The 13,858-nt window shown below is 39.0% G+C and overlaps 1 protein-coding gene across 5 annotated transcripts; it reads right to left on the reverse strand.

Moving 5' to 3' along the window:
- Nucleotides 1–314: 314 nt before the first annotated feature.
- On the reverse strand, nt 315–12,643 carry LOC125378217 (protein mono-ADP-ribosyltransferase PARP15-like). Of its 5 annotated transcripts, none has more exons than XM_048393303.1 (12): nt 12,505–12,643; nt 11,933–12,093; nt 10,921–10,982; nt 10,200–10,436; nt 8,299–8,520; nt 7,883–7,952; nt 7,456–7,557; nt 5,466–5,639; nt 3,849–4,031; nt 3,437–3,591; nt 2,889–3,063; nt 315–1,787 (listed from the first exon to the last, which is right to left on the reverse strand). In XM_048393303.1, exons 2-12 carry the CDS (start codon nt 12,069–12,071, stop codon nt 1,516–1,518), a joined length of 1,791 nt encoding a protein of 596 aa, XP_048249260.1. In that variant the 5' UTR covers nt 12,072–12,093; nt 12,505–12,643; the 3' UTR covers nt 315–1,515. The 5 variants fall into 5 exon arrangements, with proteins under 5 accessions (XP_048249260.1, XP_048249258.1, XP_048249259.1 ...); XM_048393301.1 differs by having other exon boundaries at nt 12,474–12,631; XM_048393302.1 differs by lacking the exon at nt 12,505–12,643 and adding an exon at nt 12,180–12,444.
- Nucleotides 12,644–13,858: the final 1,215 nt, after the last annotated feature.

The raw sequence follows: 13,858 nt of genomic DNA on the forward strand, positions 1-13,858 counted from the left end.
TGATAAAGAGTCTATAAGTTATAGGTGAGTCATTTAGCATTCCTTGCAAACTCGAGTTTTATTAATATATATTTTAAACTTAAAAAGAGCAGTGACAACTTGGAATCTAATGTGTCTTCTGTACATATAACTGAACTATCTATTCGTCTATATTTATAAATTAAATATGTTCAGACTTTTGAGCTATTTATGCACATAAGCCTGTAGCAACATATAAATACGTCAAAGTAGTTAAACTACTTGTATCTATATGTGTGTATGCTTGTGCGACTCTGCGTTGTGACTTGGGGAAATAAAAACGATTGATTGATTGGTTCATTCATTGATTCATTCATTATATGCCATAGCATGCCACATCTTTATACATTAAATGAAAGGTATTTACTCAACTCATATGATATAACAATAACAGACTGAGTTTATAAACAGATGTATTCCCCAACAGTCATTCGTGCGTATTTCTCATGCGTTATCGGTTTCTTTTTTTCAAAGGCTTATCTGGTAACCAGTATAACAGACAATCTAGTGATCGATATTGTGAGCTACGACCCACACCGTCGGGGTACGATGGCACACAAACAACCAAGTGACCGAGCCCGACAATCTGACCCATGTAATCGCCTCTTACGACCAGCACACATTAATTTGGAAAGTAACTGGGGATCAATTCTAACCCCGAATCCGTATCTACACAGATATAGCACAATGAACCAATGTTGGCGAAACGTCTGACGAATGACTACGCTGCTTGCGGTTCAGTCATCCAATCAGCAGTGTTTCTGTGATAAAACTGGGTTGAGAAATCATAGATAAATATGATGGTCAGGGATAGATATCTGGTGTGTAGACAAACGCAATAAAACACTTAACTAAGCAACTCCTCTCAAAGTCTAGTCGAAAGAATCATGTCAGATTAAGGAAACAGTGCAATTCTCCCACATTGTTGTCACATTCATAATAGTGAAAGTGATGTGAACTACTTCAAATATACATCGTTGTCCTCAGACACTGTCACATTCATAATAGTAACAGTCAGATGAACGACTTCAAAGAAACAGTGCTATGTATGTGCATGAAGTGCATGTAGAAAATATCGGCATGTAGACGTCTTGGCAAGTGCAAGTGATGACTGGCATGTAGAAATAGAATGATCAATGGTGAAGGTAAACGGTTGTCTGAGTGAGGCAAAGAACTTTGTGATTTATCCTTGTTTCATTTATTTCGCGCTTGAAAATACTTCAATGTCCTAATAGATATATAAGCATTAAATTAAAATGCACACATAATGCATATATACTAGTATAGTAATATGTTACTTAAGTATGGTGTATGGCATTAAGAATCCACAAATACCCATACCACATTTTGACTATTTAAGCTTATAAATATGTCAAAGATTTAAGAGCACGTTGTGGCATTGCATACATTTTCCCGAAAAGTCTCTTTAAGCAAAATCAAATGTCCCGTTCAAAAACAGTTTTCATCCATATAAGTTAACCTTAGGCAAACCGTATTTCAGCCATTGTCACAATCGAGCTGTTTAATTGCAAATAGGTATTGGGGATAGACATGTGTTGCTCTGAAAACGATATACAGGGATGAAGTTTCAACATCATTTACAACCACAGTCGCGTCTGACGCCTTCTCTTCCGCTTTCGTGGGGGCGCCGGTGATCACTTGGCACAGGTAGATGTAGTGAATGCCGTTGGTGTCTCGATGGCAATATTTATCCCGAGTAGCGTAACTTGCCTCTGTGGCAAAAGACATGCCTCTGCCGTTGTTGGTGTCTGTGAATAATTGGTAAAGAAAAACCATCATAGTTGTATTTTGTGATTTGGAAAATGTTATTATGAAAGTCCAGTGAACAGTAATATAAAGATATTTTGGTATTAAAAGCGTAACGCTATTTTTCAGGGCATTATCATTTGCAGAAGCCCGAGGTCTTCCATTAACTGCCCGAGGAAGGAGTGCAGTTGAAAAGATCGAGGGCTTCTGTGCACAAATGATAAGCTAAAATGGATAGAATTTATAAGTGTTATCAAATAAAAATAAACAACAATATCGGTTTTGAAACAGTTACTGCAATCAACACGAATTTCACTGAGTCACATTTGCGAATATGGAAACGTCAAAGAACAAACCAGATGACGTATCTATTGAATGTGACGTCACCTTTCCATGTCCCGAAGACGTCACCTAACAACGGGCGTGATAATGGCCAGTCGTCAAGCAATATGAGGGCATTATCAAGTTACAATGGCCCGCTCATTTCCGATAACATACGGACGGTTTAATGATATATCTATCCATTTTAGCTGTAATATGTTGTATCAGTCCGTCTTCAAATAATTAACAGTTTATCATTTCAAACGTGATAATATCGAAACGGTCACAACGTGACGTCACTTTTCGACTTTACTATGATAAGACGTTACATGTATGGAACGTTTTGGCTTTGCATGCAGTCACAATTTCTAGAAAGAGTTCGGTATTGTTACTATGAGTTGGTTAAAGAAAAAGTGTTTAAAAAAACGTTAAAGTTTGTTCACTTAATGTAAATCATTTAAACCTCACGCTAACGTAACGTCAACCGTCAACCGTCAACGTCAATCGGGAGAGAAATATCTCTTCCGGAGATATAGTTTGAACTCACACAAGCGACATCTCTTGCGGTAGGCTGTTGCAGATATATCGCGTTATGGTAAGCTATTGTTGCCACATATGACAATGAACTTTGTTCATTAAAAAAAGATAAAACACATACACAAAAGAGGACAGAAGAGTTTGTATAGAGTTTTCAATGCACTGTAGCTTTTAGTGTGTATAAGTAGTTATTAAAATAACTTCTTGATGTGATAAATATAAGATTCAATTGTGTATCATTTTACCATTGTCACCAGAACGGGGAATGTCGAAGCCATGCGCATTAATGTCATCAATATCCTCCACGTTGGTGCCACGCCAGAGGAGTCTAATGTCGCGCTCAGAAGCTGGTCTGGTGTTCATGGCCTGCTTCAGTAGCTGATACTGCTGGTACCTATCCCTGTTCTGGATGCGGAGTATCTGTAATACAACGGTTTCATTAAACAATGGAGAATAGAGGATCATATTCCTGAATCGTATGTAAACAGTGAGAGTGTTGTTTTGAATGGGGCTTTGATAAGTATATCAATTCCCAAATGAAGGTCAAACATATTTCCTACTTCGGTGAAAATCGTACATACATGTGACAAAGCCGTTTCCATAATCATAAGAAATCTATATTGGGCAGACAGGCCATTGTTCATAATGAGAGAAAATCTGGGCGTCGACCAGAGGATCCTGATTCGGCTAAGGCTACGCACCCCTTACAGCAGCTTCTCGGACAACTGGGCTATCCATGTTCCATGTAATTTACCAATTAGAAGAATATAGGTCGCCAAAAGGAGAAACCTACGTCTACAATCTCAAAAGTGTTTCCAGCGCTTCTCCGAAATATTTCCGTCAGTTCCTCTTCTTCTGAACCCGATATGACCCTTGGTGTGGTCAGGTCACTGTCGTCCATATCATCCCATAGGTCCTCTGACCAAGTATTGGACAAGATAGACAAACCTGCGATAATGGTCAATATCATTAACATTTGGTAGAACAAAAACATACAAGTTCAGGCTCAAAACGTACATGAGGGAAGTTCGGCAAAGGTATATTTGGCTGGTAAATTATTATTTAGACATGAACCCTTCGTTTACCCTTATTTACTTGATAATATAGCCTGGATCCGACTATTGTGGCTTCATGTGAGCATTATTCCCTTGCTCGTGGATTTCACCAAGGTTGAAAACATTGCTCACTCACACGTATATCCTTACCCGATATAGTATATCTCCTTACACTTGCTTCACCGAAGGTCTCCTTGAATACCTGTACAGCTTCAGCCACTGCTGCAGGTTCAGCAAGGATCAGTCGTACATCTCGGAGGCATTTGAATTTCTCATGGTTGTTGATAATAGCCTTATTGAAAGCCAAGATGAAGAACTCCTCGTGTGTGTTACCTTTGTGAAAATAGCTCAACATTCATCCATTCATCAATACATTAATGATTTGTTTCATTGGAAGCATTTGAGGAATTGTGAATACATTTAAAATGGTATGTTTCACTGTGTGAAACTTATTTCCAATCTATGTTCACGGGTTGTAATAAGAGTGAATGACACGTTCTGTTTTTTGAGATAAGGAAAATAATTAACTACCGAATCAAAGGAACCAAACCGAAAAAAGATGGTCTTTTAAAACTACTTAAAAAACATATATTCAATCGAGAAATTTATTGCTATAAAAAGGATGACAAGATTTAACTTTAACACAAAATGATCACTTTTATTCTCAGCATTTGATTCTTAGTTCTCTGTTGACACATGCTATGTTTGAGTCTGATTGTGTGTTGCAACCGTTTTGGTTTGAAATATTACAATGTTTCTTTGCCAAACCTTTAAATTTATTAAAAAGTGCATTGTGTCATCCTATGTAATCCGAAACAAGTTTTTGACGGAATACTGTATTAATCTAAAATTCTGGGAACAATAAAGCATTGCAAAAACAACAACTAATAAACATTAACTACCATAATGAGCTTAAAACACAAATGAGCTCGTGTTGAAAATTGCCAAGTCTCTTTGTTTGATGAACAAGATTTATTCCAGTTCGAAACATTCGGGTTCCCTGAGGTTGAGGGTAGGGATTGTTTAACATGTGTAAGGTCTGTGAATTGGCTCTCGTTTCTCATTGGGACCTTACCTGGGGACGAATGTTACATATAATAACCCAGTATGATGGTTTCGCGCTTTTGATGTTGCAGTGACATTGTTAACGTCTCTATAACAAGTAAAATTTACGTAACTATAGGTCATTATGCAAAATTATAGAGAAATTATATATCAATATATATTTAATTCGGAGAAATCCCTCGAATTCGTTGAATCCGGAAGAAGCATCAACAGATTCTGGTAGTTTCCATTACCTAATATACGATACTTGTAGCGGTGAGATCGCATTGTCTTGTGCGTTCCTCGTTGTACCACAACAGTATGAATGAATGAAATGGGCATTGATCATTTGCCAGGGAAAGTTGTATATGTTTCCGCTCACTCTACTAAGGTCAAGGGTTTTGTGATAGAACTGTATCCAGTATTGTCGTAAAGAGCGCACTTGTTGTACAAGGAAAGCATACACGGCACTACAAGTAAAAGCCCGAAAGAGAAAACTCAAAAACGAATTTTCGCCTTCTCGACATTTCAGGTTTTGGGGACCCACTTGATACAACGAGGTCGCGAGATTGCAAACTCTTGCATGATATAAAAATGTCACATTCTCGGGTTCTTGACGATTTGAAAATACACATTCGTTTAAAAAACACGAAAATGCATAGACTGCAGCACCCTTGATTGTTTCGCCTTATCACCACATAAAGTACTGATTTCACAGCTCACCTGACTGGTAGGTTATGGCGAGCGACATGGCTTTGTCCTTGTCTGCTTTACACAGACACTTGCTGATCAACTTCCACAGGCTGTACTCTATAGACGATCGTGGAGTGGTGACAGTCTTCGTTGGAGGTTTGGGCAGAGGCAGTATCATAGCTCCTGTTGCCCTCAGACTTGACTCTATTGTGAAAATAAAGAAGCAGGATGTAAAATCCATAATTCTTCAAAGTACAGTCATTTCGAATTTCCTCAATTTATGGCTTAAATATAATTGGAATATACAAGGAAAACAACATATGTAAGCGTATCTGGTTCACAGTGCATGTATCTGGTTCATAGTGCATGTATTTATGTAGTACAGAATACATGCAAATGCGGGTGAGGTGGGCAGAAATGGGGTTTTGCGACTCGTTCTAGATTATCTTACTCATATTAAGATGTGTATGGACGTTTGTTGTGTTTGTGTGTGCTAGTACGGTCGTATGCCGGTTTTATATGGAGACCCCACCAAGACATATTGTTATGGACCGTGGGGTCGCTTGTTTATCGGACGTGTCGATTTCTGGTAACTGACATTGAAAGCTTTCTCACAGGATTTGACGAAGTACATTCAGGAGAAACTGAACGTGTAAAATAGAGGACTGTTGGGTTAACTATTTCCTTTCACTTCATCCCATTGCCTTTGGAGAATTCCCCTGACAGCTATATTAAAAAGAAATGTGTTCAAATATTTGAAATTTATTGATGAATTCTGATATAGATGTGACATACCACTTTAACTATTTAAATAATAACATGCTTCAACGGTATAGTTGCCTTTTTAAAATATTAACAAATAACACACCCAGTTTGATCTTTGTCAGTAATACTGACCTATAAAATTATATCTTTCAGGTTTTACCGGATTCTATAAATTAATTATTATAATGGATAATACATAAACGTATTACTGATTTAATCAATATTTAAACTTTCGCTTTGTAGTTTCATTCAATGATAAATTTAAATTTGGTTCAGGCGTTACAAGTCACAAACATTTAAAAATCGATATTTTCTAAATATCTTTATTTGTGGTTGATGATCTTTTGAAAATGTGATTATAAAGGAATTAAAACAGTATCGGAATTATGTTTAATATGTATCTTAATGAAATGCTTTATAACATATTTAAACAAATAATTTAATCGGCCGCACACTGTACATCGACAATATGCGATATGCGACCAAGTAGATAAAGTGTTAGGAAATCATTTCAAGTATTCGTTTCCCATTGAAGTTGGCCTTATGGTACAATCTATCTATTGTGTACTTCCGGAAGAAAGTCCGGAAACATTCCACACGCCGGCGCAGTGATGACTTATCATTACTTATTACTGACATAATCAAATTTGCGTGACCGGAATTTTCTCTTGCATGTAAACAAACGCTCTTATTCTGAGATCAGAGCAGAATGGCGTATTGCAGGCCTGTCAATGACCTTCACACGTGTTTGCATAATTATATAGAAACGCTACTACAACAGCGACTGTGAGGCGCATGACAATATATCTTTGTTCATCAAAGTGACCGTGTCACCAGCTGTCCATATGGCATCGATGACAGGACGTGGAGATGTACAACTAATGTAGACAAAGAAAAAATACGCAATTGGAAATGTTTTTTCACGTTGTAGGATATTTTTTTCTAATGAATCCATTTTATGACACATGTTTATGAAAGTGTGTAGACTTTCTAAATATGAGAAAACATGTTGAAATGACTTTTCAGACATGACAAACCGTCACATCTCGCTGGCCTATGGAGGTACCATGTTGACCGCAAGGAACCCAGGGTATGAGTTGCCGTGTTGGTGATGTTGGGAATCAGTATATAAATGATATTGAATCATCTTAAATGTCCCAGCTCAGAATTGACAATTATCACTGCATATTTATTTTCATATAATTGCTGTGACTATGTTGACTTCGTCCTATTTAGATGGCACGGCGTTACTCACCTGATACTGACATGCTGTCCGCGGGGACTACAATGGCGTCGACGCACTCCGTGAGGATGTCGCCCTGCTTCACCTCCAGCTGTAAGTAGCCCTGGAAGAACTCTGAAACACAGGAGACATGATTGAAATACGAGTGATCTTGAAAGTGTGTTTTGGGCAGGTCTAAAACGCAGGTGACACGGGGAAGTTTTACCGCTGAGTTTAGAAATACGGAAAAGCTAAGATCTGCCTCATAGATGAGTTTTACAACAAACCAATGACAAGTCATAAGCAACAACTGAGAAAGAATTCATTTATAATCAAAACATCGTCATCCAACTGAAATGAATATGATTGGTGTCTCGTACGTGACTGGTCGTGGACCATTTATAGTGAACCGTCTCGTTGTGATGAAACAAATGGTGACGCATAAAGCATTGAATCTTACCCGTTTTCTGCTCGGTAAGGGTGGTAACTCGCCAGTAGCGGGCATCCACGTCAAACGTGTCGATAAATGCCTTGTAAATAGTCAATAATGAAGTGGTATTTATTTATTTTTTAATGTTATTTGTTACAACAGAATCAATTTAGAAATTACTTTTTCTCAAGGGGAATTCCCTCGAATATACCATACAGTGGGAAAAGTAAAGTTCATTTAATATATGGTTAGCGAAACGTTGTTATATACATAGAACTCACCCAAGTATTATCTTTCGAATAAACACATTTCTGTATTAACAAATAATATTAAGGGAGTAATGAATGTCCTCTGTGTACATGTATAACTATAACAATAGTTGCCCGGATAACAGTGTGTCCGGATCAACGTGGCGTTACTGTTCACCCAAATAAACATCTACTTACCTTAAGCATAGTTTGATCTTTATGGAAGATGACGACCATGATTTCTTTGAGAGAAGTCTGAGGGTTTAATTGTGAATATTCCCAAATTGTTTCTCTAAAGACATCTGTCACTACACGAGGCGGATAGTTCCTGACTCCAGCACCAAGAGCTGGAAATGCTATGCTGTTGTGTCCTGCTTCAGATGCTTTCTGGAGACACTGATGTATTGTGAGACGTAACACCTGTATACGAGGACATTATACACATTATCAAAGGTGTGTTAACCACAGGACACATCACGCAACACCACAGGGACACATAACACATTATAATTACCACAGGGACACACATCACATTAGGTTGGTAGGTTAACTACAGGACGCATTGCACATAACCACATGTGTGTTACCTATAAAACACACAGCACATCATCATAGGCATAGGTGTGTTAACCACATGACACATGACACATTACTGCTGGTGTATTAACCACAGGAACACACAACAAAGGTATGTTAACCACAGGAACACACAACAAAGGTATGTTAACCACAGGAACACACAACAAAGGTATGTTTACCACAGGGACACACAACAAAGGTATGTTAACCACAGGAACACACAACAAAGGTATGTTTACCATAGGGACACACAACAAAGGTATGTTAACCACAGGGACACACAGCAAAGGTATGTTAACCACAGGAACACACAACAAAGGTATGTTAACCACAGGAACACACAACAAAGGTATGTTTACCATAGGGACACACAACAAAAGTATGTTAACCACAGGGACACACAGCAAAGGTATGTTAACCACAGGAACACACAACAAAAGTGTGTTAACCACAGGAACACACAACAAAGGTGTGTTAACCACAGGAACACACAACAAAGGTGTGTTAACCACAGGAACACTCAACAAAGGTGTGTTAACCACAGGAACACACAACAAAGGTGTGTTAACCACCGGGACACACAACAAAGGTATGTTAACCACAGGGACACACAACAAAGGTGTGTTAACAACAGGAACACACAACAAAGGTGTGTTAACCACAGGAACACTCAACAAAGGTGTGTTAACCACAGGAACACACAACAAAGGTGTGTTAACCACCGGGACACACAACAAAGGTATGTTAACCACAGGGACACACAACAAAGGTGTGGTAACAACAGGAACACACAACAAAGGTGTGTTAACCACAGGAACACACAACAAAGGTATGTTAACCACAGGGACACACAACAAAGGTGCCTTAACCACAGGGACACATAAGACAGATGTGTCAATCAAAACGAAGCAAATGACACAAGATAAGAGAGAGATTTCTCCGCAATCAGCGATATTACAGCTATCTGCGCGGTCAGTCTTGGTCAGGCAAATCAATAGTCGATAGTATAATCAAGATCCATGGCGTTGGGCAACATCAACTTCATTTAGATCATCCAATTGTCGTCCCAAAGAGGGAACCAATAATTTGGAATACTCCTAATTCATCAAAGTGACACGGACTTTCTCACCCGTGAAAATTCGGGTTAGAATAGGTCCCAGCCACCCATGCTTGCCGTAAAAGGCGACTACGCTTGTAAGAGACGACTGACGGGATCGGGTTGTCTGGCTCGCTGACCTGGTTAGTGCGTGTCATCGTATCCCAATTGCGTGGATCGATGCTCATGATGTCAATCACTGATTGTCTTGTCCAGGCTCGATTATTTACAGACCGCCGCCATATAGCTGGAATATTGCTGAGTGCGGCGTTAAACAACAAATACAACAAAGATAATTAATCAAATTAACTGATGCATCAACGCCATTTGTTTTAATTTAAAAGTTATTAAAAGTATATGTGGCGAAGAAAGCTATAAACAAAGCTATGTAACAGCAGCAGAGAAGATTATCCGTTGACGTCACCTCTTCATGGTGCTGGTGTGGTTTGTAATTTGGAAGACAACAGTGATGCAGCTCCTTGCAGCGTAATTTGCCAACATACGTTCGTATCTGCAGCACGTCACCATTTCTCATACCCCGTGGAAAGAGCTCCTTACATTGCGTCTGTACTATGGAGCCGCCTACACTCACAATAGCCTTGGACAACGCCGATGTTGACAGGTCGAGCTCTGTATTTGTGGAGTTGACAATCACATCTGCCTGATGATGAAGACATATCTTACTGGTCATGCATGTGTTATTTTATGTGTTCTGGGATAATGCAACCATATAACCATATTAGATGTAACATTCAACACAGAATGTGATTGACGCCATTATATGTATATCTATATCTATATATCTATATATATAAAGCATAGTAAAGTTCTAACTCTCAGGCACAATATAGTAATAATTAAATAAGTGGAGTAAGATTAAACACAGTTTTAATAACTTATGTTATGGCCTGAGTTTTAATTGGCTAGCGCTTTCAACTCGTACCCCGTACGAGTTGAAAGCGCTAGCCAATTAAAACTGTGTTCAATCTTACTCCACTTAATTAATTATTACTATATTGTGCCTGAGAGTTAGAACTTTACTATGCTTTTTATATATATATATACTACGATCTAGTAGATATATACAATTGGTGTGCAAGAGTTTGTTAAGTTACATGACTAATGGTCGCATTCAACGCACATACCTTTGCTATTGCTAAATTTCCTACTTTCACTGTGATTCCGATCTCAGCGGATGCTCCACCTTCTGGAACCATATAATATCAGTGGAATGTAACGATATTTCCGATGTGAGAAAGATTACACCTCATCTCCAATATTGATTAAGACTAACATCTAGTCTCTGAAATAAATAATGTTTACAGAAAAATACCTGTTGTTAAACTATAGTTATAAAATATATTGAAAAGGAGCCAAAAGACGTTCTTCCTTTTCAGATATGCAGTAGCATAGACTTGCCAAATCGTATAGACTTGCATGGGCTGTATTGGATTTAATTGGTTGAGGGTCTGTATGACAGACTAACATTGATTCTCAAATGTCGTTTATGACGAACTAAATTTAAGAGCTCTCTTGTTGAAAGACTAAATCTCCAGTAAGTCAGTAGCAAAGTACATTTTGAAACAACATTAAAATATATTTTAAAATGTAATTGAATAGTATGGTAACGTCTTGTTGTATTTCGTTCCCCTTTTGATTTAAGATCATACAGACCTATACGCAGCTTGCTTGTTATAATGACCACGCCCCCCCCCCCCCCCCCCAACCACACACACACACACACACCCCCTCCATTGAAATGATAGGAAATGATAACCTCTTTATTGAAAGCTCTCTTAGAAAGTTTATGTTGAGGTGGCCATGGCCCGTTTCAGAGTGCGATCGTCGCGCTCCGTCTGCCGATCCTCATGTGCTGTAGCACAGACATTCAACTTCACACTGCTATGCTCGCGTTTAGAAACGGGCCCCGGTCTCTGTCACTGCTATGTCATGAATCTATTCAGCTACCCTTTTCAGACATGTTCACCAATGCTGTTAAGAGTGACAATACACTGTGTACTGTCAACACGCCCTTGTAGACAGGGATGCATAAACGATAACATCCTTCTATATATTGCACACTTTCTGCACAACAGACACAATTAAACAAAACGTCACTTCTATGTAACGAATATACACAAAAATGTTCCAACTTACGGCGCTGAGCGCTATCCTTTCTTCTGTTCACATATGACGCCCCATTCTCCGGTCCACGCCATCCCTCTGGGGTTTCTAATCTCAGCTGTTCAGTACTTGACACCAATTCCTTCATGGAATTTCCAGTTTTCGGATTCATTTTCACGACAAAGCAACTTCACCTTAACAAAAGTAAAACTTATTACATAATTAAGGTGATTCAAATGCAGTTGAACACGGCAACCCGCTACAAAGAGTGAACTTTCACCTGCGTTGCTTCTGTACAACACAGACGAAACTTCTGTTTGTTATTTTTGTTTGAGATGACGCGCTACTCTCCAAACCAATGTCATTTTAAACAACTATTAGACCGTGACATGATACATAATATCAGCATGGCAATCCTAAATATAGTCTTTCCAACCCATGGTGTGTCATTTCTACTTGAGCAAGAAGGCTCTCGCGTAACTTGAAACACTCTGAGATACTTGTACTTCAGTAGCCAACTGAAGGACACGTACGCCAGCCTTGTAGGACTTATAGACACTCTAACAGCACTTACGATTTCATCGCAAGGGAACATCGGCCCTCACCTTGTTGTTCACTGACATTATTTTGTATCAGCATGACGTTTCATGCCTACAAACGGGTAATCTGTTTATCTAAACACTACTACTGTACAAAATATCCAATGTCAATGTGAATAATGAACAAATGTGTTGTATCCGTTCTATTTTAACATACACAGCACATATACGCAGTAGGATTAGTCTCAAGGTCCCCAATCACGCTGAGTCATATGGTTCAAAGAAGTTGTATTTCAACATACGAATACAGACAAAGCATACTGTTAACTGTAATCCTATAGTCAAAATATCTACAACATGATAAGGCGTCTGAATGCAGAGAAGTGAACGCCGACCATACCCCCCCCCCCCCCTCCCTCCCCCCCCCCCCCCCCCCCTCCATTGAAATGATAGGAAATGATAATGAATGAATGTTGATCTTTTTTGTGATTATCACCCTTTTTTATATTCATAACACAACCAGTCACATTGAAAGGGGCATTGTGCAGCCAACATTCAAACATATTTATATAATGTTGAAAGGGCCTATAGCAAGGATTTGTTGGCGTCCACTATTCACGTTGTCAACATGTATCGTGTGTCATCTGAAGGACTATATACCCTGGCTCGCGGCACGGTGGTATGAATAAGTGTATTCATTTTACGTCATAGTCAGTGTTCCTGATGTATCATGACAGCCTGTATACAATCGGTCCAGGCAGGATAAAAAACCCATGATGACACAGCGTCAGCGATTGCTGTTCAAAGCGGAGTTAAATCATACTCACACTAGATCTCATTGGGCAACTAACCATTGCAAGTCAGGACAGGAACAAAAGACAAAGCGTAATACGGGCCCATTTTGGCCAACTGGATCAGCATGAATTAAGAAATAAGGAAATCCTTTAGAAATCTTATGACTGTATATTAGACTTTCCTCATTTGCATATATTGAACCGATAACATCACCAACATAATATGTTCAAAAAGGATGATTTGGAGGGTTTTTGGGACGCGTCAGTAATATCAATACGTGATTAGAAAAATGAGCCTTTTCGCTCATACGTTTGATCAATTTCAAGTGAGTGAGTGTGTTTTTTTACGCCGCTTTTAGCAAAATATTACAACAATATCACTGTGGGGGTGGGGGGGTGGGGGGGGGGGGGGGGGGGGGGGCAACAGAAATGGGCTTCACTCATTGTACGCACGAACCCGGGTTGCGGCGTGACGAGCGAACGCTTTAACCACTAGGCTACCCGACCGCCCCTGAACAAGTTTAAACCTCGCAAATGTAAAAAGTAGTTCAGTAGTTTCCGTTACTTTACAATTTGACACTTCCTGTGGGTCACAACTGCCAAAACATTGAATATATATTGGCAAG

This window comes from Haliotis rufescens, unplaced genomic scaffold (genome assembly GCF_023055435.1).
Source record: "Haliotis rufescens isolate VD_foot unplaced genomic scaffold, xgHalRufe1.0.p SCAF_12, whole genome shotgun sequence".
In the NCBI taxonomy this organism is placed as follows: Eukaryota; Metazoa; Mollusca; class Gastropoda; order Lepetellida; family Haliotidae; genus Haliotis; species Haliotis rufescens.

Coding starts and splice junctions, on each gene's coding strand:
- LOC125378217 (XM_048393303.1), bottom strand. CDS start 12,071: ATGAATCCGAAAACTGGAAATTCCATGAAGGAATTGGTGTCAAGTACT. Junction 7,953..8,298: donor AAGATCAAACTATGCTTAAG/GTAAGTAGATGT, acceptor ACTATTTACAAG/GCATTTATCGACACGTTTGA. Junction 3,592..3,848: donor AAGGAGATATACTATATCGG/GTAAGGATATAC, acceptor CCATTATCGCAG/GTTTGTCTATCTTGTCCAAT.